This window comes from Alexandromys fortis, unplaced genomic scaffold, assembly GCF_014885135.2.
Source record: "Alexandromys fortis isolate MF-2015 unplaced genomic scaffold, M_Fortis_MF-2015_v1.1 scaffold_159, whole genome shotgun sequence".
NCBI classification, from domain to species: Eukaryota; Metazoa; Chordata; class Mammalia; order Rodentia; family Cricetidae; genus Alexandromys; species Alexandromys fortis.
Window position 1 is genome coordinate 1,595,988 of NW_026068031.1, and position 26,349 is coordinate 1,622,336.

At 46.0% G+C, this 26,349-nt stretch overlaps 1 protein-coding gene across 9 annotated transcripts in view; it reads right to left on the minus strand.

Moving 5' to 3' along the window:
* Positions 1–26,349, minus strand: part of Dpf3 (double PHD fingers 3) — a 273,140-nt gene that overhangs the window by 52,951 nt on the left and 193,840 nt on the right. For 8 of the 9 annotated variants that reach the window (XM_050164585.1, XM_050164583.1, XM_050164588.1 and 5 more), the window contains one exon: positions 9,989–10,117. In XM_050164585.1, coding sequence (XP_050020542.1) covers positions 9,989–10,117 — 129 coding nt within the window. Of the gene's footprint in view, positions 1–5,759; positions 7,071–9,988; positions 10,118–26,349 lie in introns of all 9 variants that reach the window. The other variant, XR_007595761.1, reaches the window with a different exon arrangement.

Consider the following 26,349-nt stretch of genomic DNA (forward strand, 5'->3'; position numbering starts at 1 on the left):
TGCCTCAGCTCAGCTAGTACCACCTGACTCCAGCCCTTTCCCTTGGAATATAAGCCACAGTGACCTTTCGTTTGACTTTCCCCAGGTTGCCTGCCATTTGTCTGCTCCTTGGATACTGGTCACGACTGTATCCTCTGAAAGAGTATTTTTGTCCCTCCGACAAGGCTCCTGACTCCTGTGGTCGGATGTCTCCTGTCACTTTGCCAGAGTTCATATCATAACCATAACCAGACCCTTTGAGTGTCTGCAAATTTTTACCTTTCATCTATCCCCCAACAGAACACATGCATACACACACACACACACACACACACACACACACACACACATAACCACATACACACACTTCTTTTTCTCCATTTAATCCACCTAGAAAATCACTAGTGAGTTTTTGGAGTGTGCACCCTTGACATATATTTCTCTCCCGTTCATTTTGGCTAAGTCAACTACATGGAAAACGCTCCACTATTCTTGGTCTCCTACCCTCAAGCCTTCTAAAGAAGCTGAGTTTTACTTCCCCACACTGACAGCTCTCCATCACTTTCATCTCTCACATCCTCATTTTCTCTCCTTATCCCTCTTTACCACATCACTACCCTTCGGCTCTCATCTTCCCTCTCTGCCTTGCCCAATGGGTGTTGCTTCCAAGACAGCTTCTCCACTGTGGCCTCGGAAATAGTAAACTTCCAAAGTATATGGGACAAAACTTTAAGATATTTCCACTAATTATCTCAGAAGCATTGCTAAGAGCTCACTTAATTCTAATAAATAATTATGTTATCATGGTATTGGGGATTATCCAACAGACATGAATGACATGACCCTTGACCTCAGGAACGCACCGTCTTTGGAGGAGAAAAACTACTGCTAAGAAGAACATATTATAGCACAACACTCAAACATTCTTTCTTGTTATTTTTGCCATTGTGCACGGATCAAGTTGTGATTCCCAGCTTTTCTTTTGACTCAGCTCTACCTCCATTCTCTCCGACAGCAAGCCTATGGCTGAAAGAACAGCAGTCCATCTGGAGCTTGTCAGTTTGGAAGGCTCCTTCTAAGAAAAAGTCTCTCTGAGCACTGTGAGCCACAGCGAAAGACCATCCCATACCATCCAATGATAGCCCTTACATATTGTGTATTTGTAAATATCTGCGAGCAATTCTATTGGCCAATGAATCTGTTAGTCCCATATTTAACTGCATCTTAGTTTTCTAGGGCTGAGCAGTCAAGTGTGTACTACATTCCGTGTTACTCAGTTCCCAGTTACCAAATGAGGAAAGGCATAGCTGAGTAAAAGCTTTACCACCCAAGATCTAGGAACTTACTAGCTGGAAACCTCAGCTGGTATGATAGGTCAAATGTCTTTCTCACCAGCAAAGGGCTGAGTCGATCAAGAGCCTCCCTGACAACAACGCACTGGGAAGGATACAACCTTCTTTTTATAACATCCGCGCTGAAAATGCAAAGCCTTGTTTACATCATTAGAAAACCCCACAGGAACCTAGAGGGAATGGCTATAAAATGATTAGCCAACACTTAACAAAAGCATCAAGAAACTGAAAACCCAAGGCAGACACTGGACTCATTAATCCAGGTTAAAGAACTTTGGAAGGAGAGGCTAACTAGATGTGATGTGTGATCCTGGATCAGGAAAAAATGGCTTTACCAAGACAACAGGCAGAATCTGGATGAGGTCAGCTTGTAGCGCTGTAACAAAATAAATTTCTGATTGTGATCGTTATACTGTGATTATTTGGAGAATCTGGGTGAATGGTATATGGGATTTTTTTTAAATTAGTATCTTAGAAGTTTTGATAAATGTGAAATTATTAGGATTTGTTGTTACTGTTTTTAATTTTAGTCGTTGGTTGAAAGCAAGTCTTGAGGTTTCTTTTTTAACTCACTGCAGTTTTGAACCTACTGGGGTTTTTGGTGTTGTTTGCTTTGCTTTGCTTTTAGCTAAGGACTTCTTTTGTGTGACTGTGGGGTGGGGAGTGCAGATGTATGCATTGCTGGGCAAGTCAGAGGACAACGTCCACCACACCACCCAAACCCTGACCACACCGGGAGTCCAGGCTTAGCCCTTTCCAAAGGTTTGTGGGCCCTTGGACCATGCTGCTTCTCAGCGCTGTTCACTGTCTAATGGGTGGGTTTTGTTGTTTTACACTGAAAGCTCTTCTCAACCCAAAGAAGATGCAAACCCTTTTACTAATTCTATTCAAGATACCTTAAAAAATGCAGCCTGTGAGGAAGTCGGTAAAGACTGTGTTTTGAAAGATGAGAACAGGTAGGCCCAGATGCCCAGAACTTATTGACCTTGGAATTTTAGACCGGTCATGTAAACTGACCAAACTTCAGTTTCCTCACCAGCAAACTGGAGCTACATACCATCTCTCGCACCCCGCGAGATTGTTTTCAGAGTTATAATCAACAATGTTGGTCACGTAGTATGATTAAAAAAGGAAGAAATGTCCACATCCTGGACCCAGAGAAAGCTAAGACAGGGCTCACAGTAATCAACTCACACAGGGAGCTGAGTCCAGAAACCCGAAGCCTTTCAGGTCTGCTCTAGGCTTCCACTCACTAGATCAAATATGTCTCACTCGGAAAACTCACGGCATAAGCAACTTCTCTTCCCAAGACTAAACAAAATCCCTGTGGAAAAATTTCTAATGCGTGAGTCTGCTCAAACTCTAAGTACATGTTCAAGATCATATTCATCAGCTGTAACAGGAGGCATATTGGAATAAAATTAATTAATTTTATTCCACCATGAAGTAAGCACCTCCAAACAGCCTTTAGTTCTCTCTCCAAGTAATGATCTCACGTTCCCTCAAGTGCTATAGAAAGGCAGTATCAGGCTTCAGCCCATTAGGTGCGTAGACAGACACAAAGCAAGCAGGAAGGCTTAAAAGGACGCTGTTGATGTGAGCATCCTATTCTTTTTTAAATCCCTGTCTCTAAAATACCAGCAGTAAATTGGACTACTGACTTTAAAATACCTTTAAAAAATTAAATGCATGTTCCTCACTCCCGGGGCTGTAGGGGTCTTCCTCTCTGATCTCCTCGCCGTCTTTGGAACAGAAAATGATGCCTTAGACTGAGGTTGGAACAAACACCAGATAGTCACCTATTACAACAGCAGTTCCCTTTACAGCAACGGTTCCCTGGAGGATTCGAATGCGGCAGAGTTCTGGGTCTTTTGCTTCCCCCATGCTGGGGCTGGCACTGAGAAAAATTTAGGCGACATTTCTGAAGCATTCTGGTCATGTCATTTCATAGATGATTATGCTTTCCCTTTTGATCCAAAAATGTTCATAGTGATACTTAACCAAAACCTTTTAGTAGCTCATACAACTCCTGCGGTCCCTGAGGTCAACGAGAAAGGGCTTTTGGTAAGTCTTGTCTAAAAGTTACAGTTTGTGTAGAAGGTGAGTTACCTACAACCTGGATCAGAAATAGAATTCTCTTCAATGAGATCTAATTGCTTATTCTTGGTGGTTGAAATAGCTTCTTAGAAGGTACATCGACTATGGGTACCCATTGCTTCAGCTGGAACTGAATGAGGTGTGCAATGCTTGATGCGTATTTCTGAACTAAGACCCATTTAAGAGACCGCACAGGCAGAGGGCCAGCAGATGGGCTTGAGAATCAGGCTGTCGAGGGGTCAAAATCTGGTGCCTTACTACGTGTGGGGCCTTAGGTACACTTAACCATGTTATTTGGCCTCAGCTTCTTTACCTATAAGCTGGGGTAATACAAGCGTTTATCTTGGTGTATCATGATGGAAGTCAAGTGAACTGCTGTAAGGAAAAACCCCCAAACAGTCCCCAGCACACAGAGGTTTACTCTGTCCTTTGGAGAAGGGGGATGGGACCTCATATCAACACCATCGAGTTTGCCAGGATCTAGGACAGCCAGCTGTCGCCTCTTTCCCCTCCTCTCTAACGCACCACCATCCCTCTGCTTGAAGTGACGGCTGTCCCACTCACTCACACTGAGCTCAGTTAACCTGTCCAGGTTGACTTTCCCTTAACGGAAAGGTGAAAGACGGGAATCTAATCATCTTCTGGGCTCCTTCCAGTTCCTCTTCAAGTTTTCATTAAAGAATACGAATTCCGAGTCTGTTCATAGACGCTGGCGCTCTATGGAAAATGAGATGTGATGCCCTACAGTGTGAGGTAGCAACCCTGCTCACGTCAGCTACACCAACGGAGAATGACAACAGCTACTGTGCCTACCAGGAGAAACTGAGAAGCAAGCTGAAGTAACTCAGACAAGCAAAAGTCACTCGGTCGCTGTCCTGGAGGTTCGCCTTGGTAGACAGTCTAAACTATCTGTTTCTTATTAGACGCACAGGCTAGACTCCTAACTCAAGTGGCTTTAAAAAAAAATAATTTCTTTTAAATATCCCATACTCAAAGTCAAATTATCACTGGTAATTCCAGGACCATGACCAACTAGACAAGAGTTCAAATGATTGTGTAGACTGAATATACTTTTTATTGACTTGGAAGTTCATATTTCATATTTGGTTCCAATATCTGAACCAAAGAAAGGAAGTCCAGAGGGGAAAGTGGCAGAAACTACTGGAAACGACGCCTGTGAGCGTGCAGGAGTATTACCACATGGAGGGCTATTTCCATTCCCTAGGATGAAGATTAGGCAAAATATCCCAAAGTGGGTGGCAGTATCTCTCAAATCTGAGAACAAACGTCCAGATGAGCTTATATCCACCTGAAACATCAGAGTCCCTCTACCTCAGGCTCTTAGGAAAACTCAAAGGGGTCCGTTTGTAGTTTTGTCTGCGTGTCCTCGCTTTTGCTGAGTTAGCTTGTTATTTTATGAGTGATCTAATTCAGAGAGACCGTTCAAATCTGGACTGTTAAAGCAGATCTCTTCTGTAACTCACAAGTAGCCAGTTGACTAGGCAACCAGAAGGACCTCTGGAAACCCAATACCCTGGCCATACTTTGTGGGGATTCAGAATCTTCCAAAAGCCCAGGTGAGTGTTGTGCTTGTCCAGAGGTCTTTAATCAGAGGTCCTTGTTTGTTTGGTAGGCTGGTTGGTTTGTTCTGTGTGTGTATGTGGTCACATGCTCATGCATGTTCCTATGTGTCTTTGTATGTTCACACATGCCAGGGTGCGCATGTAGATGTCAGAAGACAGCTTCCAAGAGTCAGTTCTCACCTTCCACCATGTGTATTCCACAGATCAAACTGAGGTTGTCAGGCTTAGCTGCAAGCACCCTTGCCCAAAAAGCCATCTCGCCAGCCCAGAGAAAGCCTGAATTTAGACTCAGTCCCTTGGCTGTGAAACAGATCCCCAGAGCCCAGAGTACCACCCTAGACATGCAGGACCCTGTTCTCTGCCTCTTTATTCCTACCCAAGCCAACAGACTTCACTTCCACACTTAACCAAGGGAAAAGTCAGCCAAGCATTTCCCCAGCCACTTTCTCTTGCAGCTGAAGCCAAAGCCAAAGCCAGAAGCCAGAAGCCAAAAGCTTGCCGTTCTCTATATCGAGCCCCTCCCCAATTCCCAAGCCAGCATCAGCCCAGCACCTAGGCCCAGCATGCGCACGCAGGCCAGACTCTCCATTCACCACCCCACACCACAAAGGGGGAACCCAGAAACACAAAAGAGCAAGCTTAGAGGAACCAAAGGAAAGAAATAAAAAGGGGGGGAAACGAAGAGGAAAAAAAAAGAGAAACTATGATGGGTTTGCACTCATTGTGAAACAACTCAGCCAGGACATACCTGTTTAAGCAGGGCCTCCCAGCTGCTCTCAGGGACTGTCAATGAGGTGGACAGTCTTCCTTATCCCTGAGGCCTCGGACCAAGTGTTGCTTTGGTTTATTTCAGGAAATGCTATTGGAAAGATAAAACAAAGTGCCTGGCAGGCACTATAAAAAGTGGAAGAAACACGGAAGACGTCATCATCCAGCGGGCGGCTACGTGTTTTTTACGCAGGGGCAAAGGGAGGGCAGACACATTGTGCGGCATCTCTCTCCCTTCCAGGAGAACCACCTCAGTCGCTCTGCCAGGGCCGAGCCTGTGACTTGCTGACATTCCATTCCTGTGTTCAGACGGACGCTGATCTTTGCCAGGTCGAAAGGAAGGGAAACTCGGCCACCGGGAAAGAAGAGAGGAGCCAAGGGAAGCGGCCACTGCTGGTCAGGGCCAGAGCTGGAAGGAGGCCAGATGTAAGTGGCCCCAGGCTTCTCTGGGATGGCTGCCATTTTCTCACAAGCAGAGAGAAAGATGGGAAGGGGTCTGCTCTGTGGAGCCACCCACTCCCATTGAGGAAAATTTCCACACACACACCCAGTGGCTGGCCTCAAACAGGATGTTACTTCCATTTCTTTGATTTTTTTCTCTCTCCCCTCTCTTTCCCTCTTTCTCTCTCTCTCTCTCCCCTCATTTGAATCTAATAGTAGCTAACATGTATAAATAATCATTGTTAATGTTATTTATTCTTTGTTTCCAAACCTTATATTCCTCTTCTCTTGAAAACTGGGGAAATCAACTCTGCTCACACAATAAAGATGCTCTCGCCCAACAGAAAGAAAACTCACCTAACTTCCTATTTCTAGGGAAAATAAATAGCCCGCCATGGTGCCATCTCTCCACAGAGGGCTCTTATTCTGCTCTTTTGTGGTTGTTTTGTTTTCAGTAGTTTGTGCTTCTGTTGTACCCAAAATAGAAGGATGCGAGGAGGGGGAGGGACACGTGGAAGGTAGGAGAAAAAAGCAAGGAGAACGGGAAAAGCCCAAGCTGTCTTTCATTTAAAAATATATATCACAACTAGAACAATGACCAGAGTCAGAGGGGGTGGCTAATCAGCCAGACAGTCTGTCCCATGGGCTCAGCAGCCGCCCTTTTTATCTGCTGTGGGTGAACCCCGGCCACTGCGGCGTCCTCGACAGGAGCGAGGCTCTTCCAAATCGTCCTCATCAAAGCCGTAGAAAGTTGAGGTGTCACTTTCTGACGTGGAACCGAATAAGTCCTCCGTGGTACGTGCTGCGGCCGCTGCCTCCTTCTCCTTCCTGCCTTCTCCTCCCAAATGAGCTGACATGTATGATGAATATATCAGCACATGGGTTAAGCAACAGACAGCATCATTCATATTCTCATTACATCATTACAGTGTTATTCCTAACCGCAAGATAATCAGCCACTGTTCCACCAAAAGGAACTAACCGGGTATATCACCTAGTAACAGGGATTCGGGACAAAGCACACATTTCCAGGAAGGGTTCCACTTCCCCGTATAGGTCCCATCGCTACCATGACACATGTGTCCACCGCTTCTGACAGCAAGAGATAGATACACGCACGCTATCTCCTCTGGTCCGCTCGCGCAGAGGCACAGGCTCCCCCAGCCCTGCCCCACACAATGCTCTTGCCTGGCAGTTTTAAAGCCTTGTTGGTATTTCTTTGTAGTTTCAGTTGACGTTTCTTTGAACAATGTTCGTCCGTCACTTTGACAGTCAGCTTTGCCAAGGTATTACTCTCAGATGCCCCATTCAAGGTGGTTAATCCTCCGTTCTTTTATTTGTATTTTTACCCACCTCTAACCCCACTCTTTGACAGCTCTTTCAATTCCGCCCTTACGCCATGTAGTTCATTTGTGCCAAAGCAAAGAGCAGTGGAAAGTCTTAGTGTTAGTTCGGAAGAACTTCTCACTTTCTTTTTTTTTGTTTGTTTGTTTGTTTGTTTGTTTTCTGGGGTTTTTTTGGGTTTTTTTTTTTTGAGACAGCATTTCTCTGTAGCTTTGGAGCCTGTCCTGGAACCAGCTCTTATAGACCAGGCTGGCCTTGAACTCACTGAGATCCGCCTGCCTCTGCCTCCCAAGTGCTAGGATCAAAGGTGTGCGCCACCACCACCCAGCAACTTCTCACTTTCTTAAACCCCGAAGGAAATGCTTGCAATCTCACACACTACCACCACTAAACATACCAGGGTCTTAGCTACTCCAGAAAGTTCATCCTGTCAACTCAAACTCAAGACACACCGAAAGGTGAAAATGGGGCTTTAGAATGCCTAGTGAATACAGTATCCTAAAACCTGTAAAACTCGGGCTTATATTGTTTCATACTCTGTTGGAACCCAATACCATAGTGATGGTCCCTTCCATGCCAGGGTTGGACAAGGCACTTTCTTCCAGGAACCAGAGGCAGTGGGTACGTGAGCAGGGAATGGGTGCTATTCCAACTCATGTTCTCCTCTGGAAGGGCCCTAGAGAGGCCCCAGAGATGTATTCACCCATCTGACTTAGCGGTCCCATTCAGGGGCTAACGCTACCTGTCTCTTAACAATTTCAGGAGCATTAGAGCCAGGTGGTAATAAGTGACCCAGCAGATTCATTCCCGGCAATCGCAGTGAGAATACCTACGTCACTGTAACATGACCCATGAGGCACATGTATCAGGCAGAACCAAGGAAAGAAACGCTGAGCAAAAGTCGTACAAAGACAGGTTTCATGTAGGAGAGGGGGAAAAAACAAAACCCGACATCCTGCTTACGATGCCCATGGATCAGTTGAAGTACCTCATCCTTCTGTTGGGAAGGAACGGGTGAAATGACAGCATTTCACAGTGAGAAGTCTCTAACTGCCTCCTCAAACCACCCAAAGCCTACAGCGGGCCACTCCACCAAATGGCCTTGCTTCTGATAGGAGAGATGTTGCCTGAGTGCCTGACCTTAAAACAAATGAAAAGCACTGGATTGAAGTTCATTTGTTTTAAGTTTCTTTTTAAAAATCTAAAAACCACCGCCGTCTATCATAAGGGTCGTATCTTCTAAGTAAAAAGTTCAATGTTACGTACCACGCTATGGACCATGAACCAAACTGACAGAATTGCATGAAAGGAATTCCCTGGCAGGGTCCTTGAGAATTAAATAAAGAGTCTTGTGCAATGGACACTAAGTCGTGTTTCCAATGGCTGCTTTACCGCTCAAGGCTGTCCAGAGCCCTAAACAACTTTAACTTCAAAACACATCATGCTAAAGGTAAAGTTGGGGGGGGGGCACAAGAGGGAGAACTGAGTCATTGCAGAAAACCAAGATGAGGTCACCTCGGTCCTTCTCTCGGGACTGGGGTCAAAATGTATCAGATGAAATGATCTCTCGTGCTGTGCAACCACCCAACCAAAGTGTCTCGCCTCTAGCCAGCAGCTCATGAAACTGAAGACGCCATCTGAAATCTTGTCTCCTTCCTGCCTTGTGCTTTGGTCTAATTATGACATAGAAAAACTGCGGAGGGATCAGGCAAAAAGAATGATCTATCTACAATTTAAAAACAATGGGCAGCCAAGACTCTTAACTCGTTTTAAGAATGAAGGAACGAGACCAAAAGTCTCTTTTTGATACTTGAGCCTTTGGATAGACAAGATGAAAAGAGTATGCAAAAGGTCAGCTGCACGTCAGTCTCAAGGACGCTCGCCCTAATGCCCCCTGGGTAGGCAGCTCTGTGCTGTCACACACGGAAATGCGGGATGAGCGGCCAATGGTGGTGGGAGGGCTATGCTGCTGGAAAGGAGCCCAGGACTCTCCAAGGCCCACAGTTCAGGCTTCCCTAATACTTCTGTTTCCATACTCTGGGATTGCCCCGGGTATTTCCACAGAACAAACACAATTTTTGCTACTTTCATCTTGTGGTACAGGCTAGCGTGTTGCCTGGAACCTCCAGGTATCTCTGCTCTACTTTGGTTTTGACCACAACTACACATACAAAACATTGTACACCCCGTGGGAGGGCCATACCTCCTCCTCGTCCTCTCACCTGGGACCCCGAGAATGGTTTTTATGTTCTTAAGACCCAAAGAAGAAAAACATGGAAGTGACCTGAAACCCCCATTTCCCCTCAAAACCATCACCACCGTCACTTCTCCGTGCTCCTCTCCCTCCCCAGCCGTGGTGAGATGGCAGAGCCATGCAAACAGAAGAGGCCTATGGCACACAGCGCAGGAAGGGGCCACACTCACCAGAGCGTCCACAGTCTGCACAGGACACAAGCTCCTCCGGCCGCCCACTCTTCTTGTTCATGTTTGAGCCCCCCAAGCAGAAGTCACAGTAGTTATTGGGAATGACTGTCCCATCTGGTCCTTTCTGGGCTGTGGAAACATTGAGAAAGAATTCCAATTTTAGACTTAGATGCTGTCCACTGGAGCATAGCAGAGTCTTTTCCAGAAAGAACAGAAAGCTTAGGATGGAAGAGTTTGCTACAGCCTAGTGGTGATATTGGGCTAGGATTTGTTTGCTTTTGCTTCCCCCCCCCCTTGGTCCACTGGTACACATCTTGCAAGTCATTCAGAATCTCATCTTTGCAAATTTTTCCAGTTCTATGTTTTTTTAATAGAAACCTCATTGCCCCTCTGATTCCATCTCTAAATTAATAAACGACTCAAAATGGTATGAGTTATTAGTCAAGCAAGCCACTGTTAATCCTGCACAGACTCCAAATCATCAGATGGAAATTGCAAACAGTGATACCCTGAGAGAGAGAGAGCAGCCAATGCTTTGGCCTAGCCTTTGAGAGAGAGAGAGAGAGAGAGAGAGAGAGAGAGAGAGAGAGAGAGAGAGATGCTTATTCAGTATCTGTGGCTAGTCACTTCTAGACAGCGTGCTGGAGAGGTTCCTGAGAACTCTTGGTAAACACCATGGAGTGTGCACAAGTGTCTGTTCTTAGCGCCAGCTCTTAGGTTGTAGACTCATTGATCATGGAAAGCAAGTAGGATACGTTCATCTGAAGAGCCCCAAATGCCTAGAATTACAAGTGGACACAGGGTGACTGTGTCCCACGTCAGAGATGGATGAAATGATGGGGGAATGAGCACATGTGCAGGCTGAAGGTCTTCCTAAGTAACTGGACACAACAACTCCATAACCTATGCCTGCTGAATGTCCAAATGAAGGTGTTAATAACTCCTTAGATGTGACCTTGAAAACAGAGCCCAGTGGAAATACCTATGGCTTTGAGGCCCAAAGTCATTCCCAGTTACTAGAAATGGAAAGTTGGAAAGTTGGAAAGCCCCAACCAGGTTCCTCACATGGGAGAATGCTTCCAATTTCTTATTTCTCTCGTCCTGTTGTAGACATTTCTTAGGGATGTTCACACTCCCTTATTGCCACTAACAAGAAAAGTTTCTCTGTTTGTGGAGTCAGCCTTAACCACTAGGGTATGTGTTCCTCTTTAGCATCCTCTGAGTCTGCTGCTATCTTTCATTATTCACTGGCTAACATTAATCAGGGTCCCGTAGGGTACGAATCTGTGAAGAGGAGGCAGATATGTGAACAGAAATACCAGCCAGACCGTAACTGATAAACAGATTCGCCCCCTTTAATATGATTCCCTCTGGCCTTGGCTTCCTCCATGCCTCTGCTTTGCCTCCAGGAATAGCAAACTTACCTGGGGAAGGCGGAAGACAAAAGCTAGTGGAATTACATTACAGAGGGTTAATCCATTTATCAGTTGCTATTTGAATTGTTTAATCAGTTTCTAAGTCATTGATTTCCATCTTCGAGCAGGCAGGCAATCCTCTGCAAGAAAAGTGTTGGCTGTTTGGGAAAGAGGCAGAGGAACGGGCCACCCTCTGTGGTCTTTTGAGGATGGGCTTCCCTTCCGCAGCCACTGGATCTCAAAGACATCTGAAGAGCAAGCAGAGTGACTTTCCAAATCCTCTCCCAAGGCCTGCGCATCTGCCGAAATTTGACAGTGCCTCTGAAATGTGCTCTGCCCGAGCCAGAAGTACCAGTCTCTGCCCTTTCTGCCTTTTTCAATTGCCCTCTCCCTCGCTCCCAGTACTTCCTAGAGAAAAATCTAAGTGTGTTTAAGAAGCAAATAAACATAAGGCTTCCTATTCAAAAGAAACACTGAAGGCTAGTAGGTGGTGAATATAAACTAGTGGTGGGAAAATATTAAATTTAGAAGCCAAGTTTCACGATTGGGTGAACTAGATATTAAGCAGGCCGTGCTCCTCACATCTGAGTAGCTTCCCGCACACAGGACAAGAGGCCCATATACACCGTGCCAGGGGCCGCAGGCTCCCAGCCTGACTTTCTCCTCCATGCACACAGGCTTTCTGCAGTATCAGACGCCTTCCCCATTCTCAAAATCCTTCTGCCACCCAAAACCCTGCAAGCCTTCAACTGACTGTATTCCCTGATGGTTTATATAGATGAAGAGGTGTTGAAATAGGAGCGGCAGGGCTGCGTCCCTGGCACCCGGCCGCCCGCATGGCTAGCTTATACCCAGAAATAATTACACGGAAACTGTATTCTTTCAAACACTGCCTGGCCCGGCTAGGTCCAGTTTCTTATTGGCTAGCTCTTACATATTGTTCTAACCCATTTCTAATATTCTGCGTAGCCCACGAGCTGGCTTACCAGGGAGGATCTTAACCTGCATCTGTCTGGAGTGGGAGCATCATGGCGACTCCTCGACTCAGCTTCTTTTTCCCAGCATTCTCTTCTGTCTACTCTGCCTACCTAATTTTCTGTCCTATGAGGGCCGAGGCAGTTTCTTTATTATTACAAGACCCACCTCCATCAAAGAGGGAAAATAGAGAAAACAGTAACTTCCAGACTGTTCTGCACATTCTTCACCAAAGAGGTAGACTACTCCATTGAATCAAGAGCTCCAGGTCAGGCCTAGTGGTACAGGCCTGTATTCCCAGGTGCTTAGGAGTCTGGGGCTGGAGGAAACCTAGGTTCAAGGCTTGCCAAAGAAAGCTAAAGGCCAACCTTGGTAACTCATGGAACCCTGTCTCAAAATGTAAAATAAAATAGTCAGGAGAGAGCAGGGGACGTGTCTCATTAGTGGAGCACTCATCTGGCAGGCATGGGACCCGAGTTTTAAAGAAGTTTCAGAGGACAGGGTGTCAAGGCAGTGTCCCTGTGTACACAGAAAGACAGAATGTCTGTGTAAGGGAGTGAGGAGGGTAGACTTAGGGATGTACAAGAAGAGGCAAGGGGTATGTTGTGGTTTAACAATGGTCCAGTTTAGACAGTGACGGTGAGAGAGGGGTGTGGCTCGGTGATGGAGCACCACGAGGTGAGGAAGGAGGGGACAGGGGAACAGTACCAGCCACTCAAGGCGGGGAAGGAAGGGGCAGGGGGACAGTACCAGCCACTCTTTAGCTTCAGCTGAGGGTCTACTCTTCTTGCAGCGATAGGCTCAAAGCCTCCTTCCACCTCAGTAAAATGACAAGGTGTGGCCTAAGAGCATATACATTGGTTCTCTTATGCTCTTTGATATTCAGGAATGGTTGGAGAACACAGGTGCTTCCATGGACCCTACCTATCCCAACAATGACTGTGGCTCAGAGAAGACACTGTGTTAGTAGTACTATTGCATCTCTTGATACGTGTGCACACCTGCCTCATATATTTCCACGCAATGATCTACTTCCTTTGATAGATTTAACTCTGGGCTACCTGCATGCCTTGCATACTGGAAATGGTGACCAATAATTTGTGGGCTGAATGGCTTAGAAAAGATGACAGAAATATAAACAGGTATCATACGATGCTTCTGGAACCTTCTTTGTGAATACAGAGCGTGATATCAGCTTCCCCTCTGGCAGAGCAATCTTTCCTCGCTTTTGGCTTTTTTCTTGACTCCTCAAAGAGATAGTCTATGTCCAAACAGATGAACTCACAGCCACTCCCAGAATATGCAAGAGTAGGTAGCTGACGGTCCTGAATGGCTAGAAGAATAATACTGTAGATAACTGTTACGGCTTGGTACGAAGCCAGATGTGTTCAAAAGCTCGGTTTCCAAAGCAGCAGTATTCCAAAATAGAACTTTAAGGGGATTGAGTGTACTGTGCAGGTTATGACCTAATCGATGATCTAAGCCAATGGTATGTTCAAAATCCAAATAGATTATTGGGAGAGAATGGAACTGTAGAAGGAGCCTTGTTGGAGAAAGTGGGTCACTGGGCGCATGTCTTTGGAGAGTATATCATGGCCCTGGCCCCTTCATGCTAAGCCACTCTGCTTCCTGACCATCTGAAGTAGGTAGCTCTGCCCCCACTCTACCCTATCTGCCATGATGCTCTGCCTCATTGTAACCCCGAAAATCCAAACTGAACAGCTGTGGATTGAAACCTATGAAACTGTGAGCCAAATCAGTCTTTTCCCCTCTGGGGTATTTATCAGAGCAACAAAAGTCTGGGCTAACACGGCCACTCCAGAAAGCACAAAACCATAATTCATTATCACCTAAGAAATGATACAAGTTCATGTCTACCCTCTTAGCCTCCCTATGGCTCAAAGGCTTGTTGAGAAGGATGAGAATCGGGGATCTACCATACTGCTTACTGCTATGACGGGGCTTCTGCTAGATGCCCGGTGTATATTGGTTCCTATAGAAGCCATGTGAAGCAGGGAGTTGTTTGAAAGGGGAGGTACCCAAAATCCAAAAATCAAGGTCTCAGTTGCAAAAAAGGAGATAGGTTGCATCCCCAGTTGTCTACATCCCCAGAGGTTCACATTGCTCAGCCTCCCAGGAGGTCTGAGAGCAAACACCTTCTGGGCTGTACCTTGCACAGTAAGCATTTCATAAGCCTCTTTAGAGTCTGTTTGATTCATCCAATATATTAATTATAAAGCTTAAGGCAATAAAAATTATTTTGATTGGCCTGATAAAAGTGGATTCCTTTCGAACTTCAATTTACTGTCCCTGCCACAGTAATCCATCCAGGCTGACTCTATGATAACACTTCTCTGGGTGAACTCCAAAGAGTCTGAAAGAGCCCTAAGTCATAGCTCATTCTATAGCCACAATGGCCTATGGCCTGACCTAGCCATGAGCAATTCCAGGCACCATACATGAATCATTATAAAAAGGATTTTACTATAAATAGGGGGCTTGTCCAGACCTTTAAAGTGGACTTTAAATAGAGACTTTGCTTCCGCTCATGGGAAATCAAGCGCCCCTTTAGCCTCACTTGGAAGCCAAAGACAACAGGGAGGATCCCAGTGGTGTCCTGACAGCAGTGTCCACAGTGACGGATCTGCTTCACCGGTGACTGGTGTTTATAACAGAGACCATAGAAGGGATATGGGTAAACTGCCAAGAAAAGAAAGTGAGGCTTGAGAGTTTGGGGATATACTTGGGACAGACGACTCAAGAAAACCTCAAATTTGGATAAATAGAGGTCAGGAACAAAGGTCATGAAGAAATGCAGGGGAAGATAAGAGAGAATTAAGAGGGGATATTCAAATGACTCAGAGCAAGAGAAAGGAAAAGAAATGTGTATGTTAACTTACACGTCCAACATAGGCTATTTCACTGGCTCACAGAGTCTCGCCACCATGCTCAGAGAAGTGAGAGCAGGCATGCCGGAGAACATCAGTATGCTAAAGGACTTAGTGATTAAATTATGTCTTATGGCCATAGAAAATAAAGTCCCAAATCCATGACAGGTTTGCCTTGCTCTCCTGTGAATGCCATCCCTGCTGCAATATACCTGTCACTCATGGCCAGTCTGGACACCATCAATAACCTCTCTCCTGAGCTCTGGAGAGATTAGAACTATATCCCAGGTGTCCTGGGGAAGGGGGAAGCAGGCCAGCAGCTGATGCTTCTTCCTGGCATATGCACAAAGGCACGGCCCCTCATTCTGCGCAGATGCTCAGGCTGCCTGCCAGGACCTGGTGTGCACAAGCACGAGGCCATGTTAAGTGTCCACTAGCTAGCGGGAGCTCCAGCCCCCCAATCTGCAGCTGTTTGTCCAGAGCCTGCTTGCTTGGGGTGTATAGCACCTGAAAAAAAAATGGGAGCTATAAGCAGAGCCCTCCAGGAAGAGATGTGCCTCTCCTAACCCCTCTCACTTGTTCCCCCGCCACCCTCCATGGCTGACAGTTCCTGTGTCCCTCTACCGGGCTGACATGTTTCCATGGCAACTGGAATCCTGGGCTCCAGCAGCCTCTGCTCTTGCCACCTGTTATTACTTCATCTCTCAAGTGTAAAGCATCTTAGCCTGGTACCACTTGGCTGTGCAGGCGCATCTTTAGAAGACCGAGTAAAGGAAAGGGGAGTGGGAAAGAGGCCGTACAGAAAGGCTGCCCCAGGCCGGCCATAGAAGACACAGTGGACAGGCTAGGCTGGAGGAAGCAGCCTGAGAGACAGGGAGGGCGAGGAGGGAGAGCATCAACCAAAGTGCCTTCCCTTCAGAATCAGGGAGCAGGCCTCAGCTGGAGGCCACCGCCACATCCACTACCTGCTCCCAGCCTTTAATGAGGGCTTTGGGAGGGGCAGGGAAGCAGGCAGCAAACAGGGAAGGGAAGGCAGCTAAGCAGAGATGGAAGCAGCCAGACGTGGAACAGAGCCAGGAGAGGGTTAAAAGTGGTGTGATCGAGACTGTGGGGAAGGCTGGACCAGAGGGCAAGCAGAGCATCAAAGCCTCGATAAATGGCCTTAATTCTCATGCTCGCGCTCACCCGACTCCTTACGTGTTTACTCATATAAATTATCCTCACGGCCTGCCACCTTCCTCACTGCTTCCCTAGAATTGATGAAAAAATAAATCCCACGGATCCAAGGAATAAAAAGTGCTGGGATTCCATTGAGGCTGGCGTGTGGCCACCTCCCTCCCAGCAATCAGGCCCTGCTTCCAGGCTACAGGAGAAAGGCAAACAATGCCTTTCGCCCTGGATGCATAAAGCCAGAAGATCCAGGGACCCTCCTGGGGAAATGGACACCGAGGTCTGCTCACCGCATGACCTTTAAGCCATCAAGAGTCCTCTTCCCTTGCCATTTGGCCACCAACCACTGAGAACAACAGTATGAATGGAGGGTTGAGGCTGGAGAGGGGACAGCTGTTTTAGGACAATCATAGCCCTGAGATTAGTCTGTCTGGAGAAGGGAAGGCCCAGGGCTGATTTAATAAGTCTTCAAGTTTATGGACAAGCCTGATAAATGGCCACACTCCGTATCGTCAAGGACAACATGAGACAAAGTGAGCTAGAAGGCAGCACATGCCACAGGGAAGCGAGACACAAGGTGGCAAAGAGTTAAAGGCAGGATTGGAGGGCTGGCATCTCTGAGGAGGCCTCAGCACACAGTGGGATGCGGGTGGGGGGAGTCCCTTGCATACACCTGTCTCAAGCAGGCAATGTGTTAGAGGACTATTTAATGCCCTTTTGTGTCTGTTCCTTGAGGATTAGACTAGTATAGAAGAAAAGGCAGGAGGGGGAGTTTATCCCAACCCAAAGGGAGGCTGGCTTTCATCGTTTCAGGTTTGTGTCTCTCTCCCAATTAGCCAGGAGCTCCCTGAGGGCAGGAGCACTGTCTTTCTTCTCTGTGTTCCTAGCACCTGGCACATAAGATTGTCACCAAGCTGATAATAAACAATGAAAGGATAAACACATGGTCACAGAGGCCGGTTTTGTAGAGGGACAATGTGCCAGGCCAGGGTGATCTCTGCATCAGCACCACCTATGAACTCCGCCTGCAAAAGAACTCACAGTTTCTGTGCCCAACAGACTAAAAATAGAGTATTTAAAGAAAAAGAAAAGGCTGGGGGCCTTGGGCTTCAGACCTAAGGATTAGGAAAAGACCAAGAGACTAGGAGACCAAAAGGCAGCCAAACACAGACATGATGGCCCAAGCAGAAAGACACACCCACCAAGTGGGCAGGAGGCAGGTGATGGGAGCCAGAAGGGTTTGCTGTATTGGACAGAAAGAGTATTAAGGAAAATTGAAATAGGGAAACAGTTCAGTTAATGAGCGTGAGGACCTGACTTCTGATTCCCAGAACCCACGTGAAACATCCAGGTGTGGACGCACAGCAATGGAGAGAGAAACACAGGGAGAGATCCCTGGAGCTCGCTGGCCAGCTGGCTTAAGCTAACCTAACCTAAGAGTTCCGGGCTAGTGGGAGACCCTGTCTCAAAGCACAAAGTAGAGGACTAGAGAGATGGAGTGGTGGGTAAAGCAGTTGCTGCTCTAGCTTGGGGAACCCAGAACTCGCGGAAAAAGCTGCATGTGTCAGTGTGGACCTGTAGTCCTGGTGCTGAGAGGCAGAGACGGGGGATCCCAGGGCTCAGTGGTCAGTAGTGTTAGGCCTGTAGTAGCACAGTTCGTCACGAGTAGGGCGGATGTGACGGGGAAACTATTCAACCTACGGCTATCAGGAGGCAAAGTGAGAAAGACAGGACACAGCAAGGGTCATAATATCCCCTTTGAAGTCACATCCCACACACACAATGACCTACTTACCTCTCACTATGCCCATCCCCATCTAAGATTTGACCATTCCTCAGTAGTCCTGTGGGCTGAGGACTAGGGATTCAACACACAAGACTTGGAGAAATGTTTCAGATCGAAACTAGCTCACACAACTCCTATGGGACATGTGGCAGCTCTGTCATCAGATGCCACACACATAATCTGCTGACATTGTGCTTTTTAGTGATTTGACTTGCTGAATCTTCATTGCAGCTATAAGCTAGCATCATCGATGCTATGCTTTTACATTGATGATACTCGAGGCCCAAGAAGGCAAAGCAGCTTGTCCAAGGCAAAAGCTAACGATTATCTTGGCAATGAACCCAGGCAGCGTGTCCTTGACCAGCCCACAAAATACACCTTACCTTACCACACAACATATAGCTATGCCTTCAGGAAACTCGAGTTCAAAAGTCTGGCAGTATACATAGGATAGATAGATGGAATAGATAGATAGATAGATAGATAGATAGATAGATAGATAGATAGATAGATGATAGATAGATAGATAGATAGATAGATAGATAATAGATAGATATTTCACTTTTATAAGGCAGGGCTTCCCAAACTTTGCTATGAAAATCATTTGGGGAGGCTGGTGAAAGTACTCAGTAGGTAAAGGTATCTGCTACCAAGCCTGAAATCTGAATTTGAACCCTAGGCCCTACACGGTGGAAAAAGAAAACTCGCTCCCACAAGTTATCCTCCATGCACGTGCTATGACATAGGCCACACTCCCATACACAAAATAAAAATAAAATAAAATGAAAGCCATATTGAGAGTCCATTAAAATTAAAATTGGAATTCCGAGATCTAGGGAAGATCTCAAAACTCATCTCTCACAAGATCTCTAGTAAGATGGCCAACCTACAAGGTTTGGCTCTGACCAAAGGTTTCCTGGGGCCCTGGATGACTGGTCACCATGGTCCCAGGTGGTGCTGATTCTGCTGACCACACTGTAAGAAGTCAACATGACAGCCTTCTGTGAGAAGCACAGGTTGTGTGCGTGCGAGAGAAAGGTGTGTTATGCTCTACTCTGTTCCTTTGAAAGACCACTCTGGCTGCTCTGCAATATGAGGCCAGAAGAGGCAGGGAAACAGAGGAATAAGGCATTGCCGTGATGCGTGCAGAAGCCAGTGGTGGCCAGAATGAGACAGTCATGTATGTATTTTTTAGGAACATTTGATATGGGAGTTGAAAGAGAGTAACAGATACAAGTCAAAGATGACTTCTAAAATTTTTACTAAGGGCATAAATCATTATTTTTAAATGAAAAGAGTAAGGCTTTTTTTAAGCTAAGGAAATGGTGAGATACAAAGGAAAAAGGAAAAGGTTCAGGAGAATCACGAAATAGTGTGATGTTTGACCTTTTTAAAACTATACTAAAACTTGCCTAGAGACTACAGACCCATTGAGACTCTGTAATGTGAAGGGCGAGGTCCATAAAACCATCACAAATAGCAAAAGTCATCAAAGCCCTTTGAGAAAGAAATGTGTCTGGTGTGGGTCTAAGTGTAACCCCATATCCCCCAGATCTTAGGTTGAAGGCCTATGCCCTATGTGATGATGTCATTTGGAGCTGGAGCCTTTGGAAAGTAAAAAGATTTGGTGAAGTTGTGAGGATGGGGCCATCACGATGGGAGTAGGGAGAAGCGATCAGGGAGTTCTCTATCTCTGCCTGCACACATAGAAGAAAGGTTGTGTCAGAACAGAGCACAAGGATGGCTGGTATATGCCAAGGATAACGTCCTAACAGGACACCAACTCTACTCTCATATTGATCTTAGACCTTTAGCTCTAGCCTTGTGAGAAGTCTGTTTCTGGAGTTTAAGCCTAGAAATCCTTGATGGCCGTCTGGGATGGCTAATCTTGGCTATCAACTTGACACATCTGAAAAGCAGGATCCTTAATTGAGGAGTTGCCTCCACGAGACTGACCTGTGGGTATATCTATAAAGTGTTTTCTCCATTGTTAATTGAGATAGGAGAGCCCAGTCCATTGTGGGAAGTGCTAGCCCTAGGCAGGGATGCATGGATTGTCTAAGAAAGGTAGCTGAGCAAGTCAGAAGGTGTGAGCCAGTTTTTCTCCACAGTCTCCCATTTCTGCCTCAAGAGTTTCTGTGAGTTCCTGTCTTGGCATCGTTCTCAATGATCATCTCTAACCTGCAAGCTAAACTAAATCCTTTGTGCTCCAAGTTGGTTTCAGTCAGTGTTTTATCACAGCAACAGAAAGAAAACTGTGCTGTTGGCCGGCTTTTATGTCACCTAGACACAAGTTGGAGTCATTTTGGAAGAAGTCGAAGTCCTTTTTGGAAGAAGTCAATTGAGAAAACGCCTTCACTGGATTGGCCTGTGCGCAAGGCTTTGGAGCACTTTCTTAATTGATGATTGATGTGGGAGGGCCTAGGTCACTATGGGCAGTGCTACACCTGGGCTGGTGGTCCTGGGCATCATAAAAAGAGAAGATTGAGCAAGCCATAAGGACCAAGCCACCCCTCCATGACCTCTGCTTCAGTTCCTGCCTCCAAGGTCCTGCCCTGCCTGAATTCCTGGCCTGATTTTCCTCGGCAATAGAATGTTAACTAAAAACCTAAGACAAAATAAACCATCTCCTCCCCCAAGTTCTTTTTGGAATGGTTTTTATCACAGCAATAGAAACCTCACTAAGACACAAGCTATTAGGCAGCATAAGCTAACAAAGACATGGCCTGTTAGTACATGCATCACTTCTGAAATTCCACTGGGTAATAAGATGCATTTGACAGCTGGCTAACAGGTGAAAAAGGACATCATGAGTAGGTCCATGAGAAAGTTCCAGGAGGCTGGGCCTGGAACCCATCACTTGGGATTCCAGTGTCCTGACAGAGCTGAATGGTGTCCAAGCCATCCACACCTCAGCTTTCCAACTTGCTGTCTGCATTGAAACGAGTTACTCCAACCTCTCTGTGGCCCTCCATTTTCTCCTCTGAAAGATGAGAATTCTAGCTCATGCCAGCCGGACTTGTGAGCGTTACTGGAGATGATGTGTGAGAACTGCCAGGGACCTAATAGACTGTCCGTCATTTCTTTCCCCGTTTCCTCTCCTACATGCAAAATCATTTCACTTCTGATTAAACAGGAAGAGAATCAAAGGCCTAAATAAGTAAGCTTTCTCAAGACACAGAGATAAGTCATGAATCTACATTCATGCCACATGCACAGGAGTGTCACTTGGTCTTCATGTGCTTCTGGGCAAGACAGCACCTACCTTATAGGGTCATTGTAATGAGTGAATGAGCCAAGAATGTCTGAGACACTCAAGATACGCTAGCAAGTGTTATTGTTGTCACGGAGACTGCGCAGTCTGTAGAATTCCTCGATCCTGAACAGTCTATATAATTATGACAGAGAACGAGAGAAACCATAGAGACTCAGACACAGTCAGCATGTGGAGAGGCAGCTCCAGGAAAATGGCCTGGTGAAGACAGGAGGGCACCCTTCACTGGCTTCCATGTCAGTTCCTTCTCTGGCCAGGTTTCATGCATCCATCTTATTTCTCTGTTACCTTAGAAGTTCTCCAAGGACGATGACTGTGGTGGTTTAAATAGATATGGCCCCAGAGACTCACGTCTTTGAATGCTTTGCCCATAGGGAGTGGCACTATTAGGAAGCGTTGGAGTAGGTGTGGCCTTGTTGGAGGAAGTGTGGGGGCAGGTTCTGAGGTCTCATGTGCTCAAGCTGTCTAGTACGAGACATGGTGTCTCCTGCTGCTGTCTGCAGATCAGGATGTGGAACTCTCTGCTCCTTCTGCAGCACTGTGTCTGTCTGCTAGGGTCAGGTCAGGCTCTGATAATTTCCATGGATGCCAACGAGTCCTCAGGGGCAGTTAGCATCAGAATGTCAGAAAAGTCCCTTCATGTTGCCTCAGGTAGAGCTCCTGACTCAGATTAACCATCTGTGATCACAGGCATGCTCTGTGGATCCAAATAGGAATGGGATATGGCTACTCACAATGAACAGATTTGGTGCCAATCCCATACCCCTTCACCTCATTGAAGATGCACAGCAAGCCTGTAAAGCTAGGGTGGTTATCTCTGGGCTATAGATAAGGCAGCTGGGGGGGGGGTGTCAGTAGCTGGCCCACATTCCCAGAGCAGTGGGTAGCACATTGACATGGTCATGTTCACCCTCTGGACCCATCCAATTCCAGCACCACCACCATCTTCTCAGACACAGGACTGAGAAATTGCCTCCAGGTGCTTACACCTCCAAGGACCCGAGCAACCCCTCAGGCTTGCTTTGTAGCCTGAAAACCAAGTAAATCATCACTCAGCAAAAGTCCATCTGTTGCTAGTGCTAAGATTTGCTCTTTGGGAAAATAAAAGGAGAGAAGAGGATGACTTCCTCAAAAAGAGCCACACGCCTGGTTTTGCCTCATCTCCTCTATAACCAGGGCTGACATACCAGTACCGAGCTCACTAAGGAGTAGGATAAATGGTGTTTTTTTTTTTATAGCTTTTCAGATACCATTCAGAGATGCCCAAGATTTTCAAGCACATCTTTAAGACATCTTTCGTCTCCTGAAGCCGGTGCTAGCTGCCCCTGGGCCTGTGGCAGAGGACAGCATGGCAGAAGACAAACATCTGCTAGACTTTTCCCAGCAGTGTGGCAATGACATCATGCACTGCTCTTAGATAATTTGCACATTATCAGACTAATTTCCAGATTATCTAATCAGCCGACATCACCCTTAATCAATTTGGCTCTCCTTTTACAGTTCCACAAAGTACACCCTGCCCTCAACAACAGACTAGCTCTGGGCATTTTCCTCTGAAGAGTGACAGAAAGGGGAAGCTTAATCCTGACCCAACACAGGACTCCCGCACAGGAGTCTGACCTCCAGGACCTAGGACATCCCGACTTCAATTACATGGACCTGAAAACTTGAGATCAATTTTATAGAACAGTATTTTAAAATACTTCCTCCCTTCTTCACAGATCTGGAGAAGACAATAATCAACTTTATATGGAAAAACAAAAAACCCAGGATAGCCAAAACAATCTTATACAATAAAGGAACGTCTGGAGGCATTACCATCCCTGACTTCAAACTCTATTACAGAGCTACAGTATTGAAAACAGCTTGGTATTGGCATAAAAACAGAGAAGTCGACCAATGGAATCGAATAGAAGACCCTGACTTTAACCCACAAACATATGAACACCTGATTTTCGATAAAGGAGCTAAAAGTATACAATGGAAAAAAGAGAGCATCTTCAACAAATTGTGCTGGCAAAACTGGATGTCAATCTGTAGAAGAATGAAAATAGACCCATATCTATCACCATGCACAAAACTCAAGTCCAAGTGGGTGAAAGACCTCAATATCAGTCCAAACACACTGAACCTGATTGAAGAGAAAGTGGGAAGTACTCTACAACACGTGGGCACAGGAGACCACTTCCTACGTATAACCCCAGCAGCACAGACAGTAAGGGCCTCATTGAATAAATGGGACCTCCTGAGACTGAGAAGCTTCTGTAAAGCAAAGGACACTGTTGCTAAGACAGAAAGGCAACCCACTGACTGGGAGAAGATCTTCACCAACCCCACAACTGACAAAGGTCTGATCTCCAAAATATATAAAGAACTCAAGAAACTAGACCGTAAAAGGCTAATCAACCCAATTATAAAATGGGGCACTGAGTTGAACAGAGATCTCTCAACAGAAGAAGTTCAAATGGCCAAAAGACACCTAAGGTCATGCTCAACTTCCTTAGCGATCAGGGAAATGCAAATCAAGACAACTTTAAGATACCATCTTACACCTGTCAGAATGGCAAAAATCAAAAACACCAATGATAGCCTTTGCTGGAGAGGTTGTGGAGAAAGGGGTACACTCATCCATTGCTGGTGGGAATGCAAACTTGTGCAACCACTCTGGAAAGCAGTGTGGAGGTTTCTCAGGAAATTTGGGATCAACCTACCCATGGACCCAGCAATACCACTCTTGGGAATATACCCAAGAGAGGCCTTATCACACAACAAACGTATATGCTCTACTATGTTTATAGCAGCATTGTTTGTAATAGCCAGAACCTGGAAACAACCTAGATGCCCTTCAATTGAAGAATGGATGAAGAAAGTATGGAATATATACATATTAGAGTACTACTCAGCAGTAAAAAACAAGGACTTCTTGAAGTTTGCAGGCAAATGGATGGAAATAGAAAACACCATCCTGAGTGAGGTAAGCCAGACCCAAAAAGAGGAACATGGGATGTTCTCACTCATATTTGGTTTCTAGCCATAAATAAAGGACATTGAACCTATAATTCGGGTTCTTAGAGAAGCTAAATAAGAAGGAGAACCCAAAGAAAATCATATAGGCATCCTCCTGAATATTAAACTTCATCAGGCGATGAAAGGAGACAGAGACAGAGACCCACATTGGAGCACCGGACTGAAATCTCAAGGTCCAAATCAGGAGCAGAAGGAGAGAGAGCACAAGCAAGGAACTCAGGACCGCGAGGGGTGCACCCATACACTGAGACAATGGGGATGTTCTATCAGGAACTCACCAAGGCCAGCTGGCCTGGGTCTGAAAAAGCCTGGGTCAAAACTGGTCTCGCTGAACATAGCGGACAAGGAGGACTACTGAGACCTCAAGAACAATGGCAACGGGTTTTTGATTCTACTGGACCTATTGGTTTCGTGGGAGCCTAGGCAGTTTCGTGGATGCTCACCTTACTAGACCTGGATGGAGGTGGGTGGTCCTTGGACTTCCCACAGGGCAGAGAACCCTGATTGCTTTTTGGGCTGACGAGGGAGGGGGACTTGATTGGGGGAGGGGGAGGGAAAGGGGAGGCGGCGGTGGGGAAGAGACAGAAATCTTTAATAAATAAATAAATTAATTAAAAAAAATAAATAAAAAGACTTGACAATGTAAAAAAAATAAAATAAAATACTTCCTCCTAAGAACTCCAAGTTTGGTTTGAAAGCATATATTTAGTTATGCTTTTAAATAAAAGTTATTAAATAAATTGGGGCTTCTTTTTAAATTCTCTCTTTCCTTCTAGAGATGGCTCTGATGTTTCCCACAGAATAAAGACTCTGCCACATGATACAGAAGATGCCTCCAATTGTGGACTCCTGTCTCATTCAGTCCTGACTTCAACACCACCATGAGATCCTGTTGCTATCAACTATACGAAGGTGGCCATTCTGTCTTAGACCTCACAGCCTGTATTCATTCCGAAACCTGGTATCTTCTCCATCCTGAATATTCTTCCTTGCTTTTCAAGGGTCAACCTAATCATCCCCTCCTTAGTGAACTCTTTCAAAACCTTCAGTGGTCCTTAAACTTTCACATAAACCAGAATACCCTTCATGTTGGTTCCTACCCTGGGACTCTTTGCTGGTGAAGGCTGAGACTCTCCATGTCCAATGAGTCAGCAAGTATAAGGCTAGTGCCCCATCAAGAGCACCCCTGCCTCATGACGCATAACACATAGGACTATGAACCTTAGACACATTCATCCTTTGCACATGATCCATTACACACTCCCACTCAAGACTGTGAGCTTATCAAAGACGAGGACAAATCTTATTCACACCTCTGCTTCTCAGTCTCAGTACTTAGGCAGCATTCGAGTGAAGGGATGGATAGATGGATATATGCATGTATGGATGTATGGGTGGATAGATGGTTGCATGTATGCATGGATATATGGATAGATGTATGCATGCATGCATGCATGGATATATGGGTGAATAGATCGCTGCATGCATGCATGGATATACGGGTGATAGATGGATGTATGCATGCATGGATATATGAATGCATGCATGTATGGACGTATGGATAGATGAATGTATGCATGCATGAATGTATGGGATGGGTGGATGGGTAGGTGTATGGGTAGATGAATGGATGGATGCATGCATGCATGGGTGAATGAATGCATGCATGGATGGATGCATGGCTCAGTGGATAGGTAGATAGGTAGATGAATGATGGAGGTGGGTCTTGTATCTTATCTGTTGATTTCATTGGTTAATAATAAAGAAACTGCCTCGGCCCTCATAGGACAGAAAATTAGGTAGGCGGAGTAGACAGAGGAGAATGC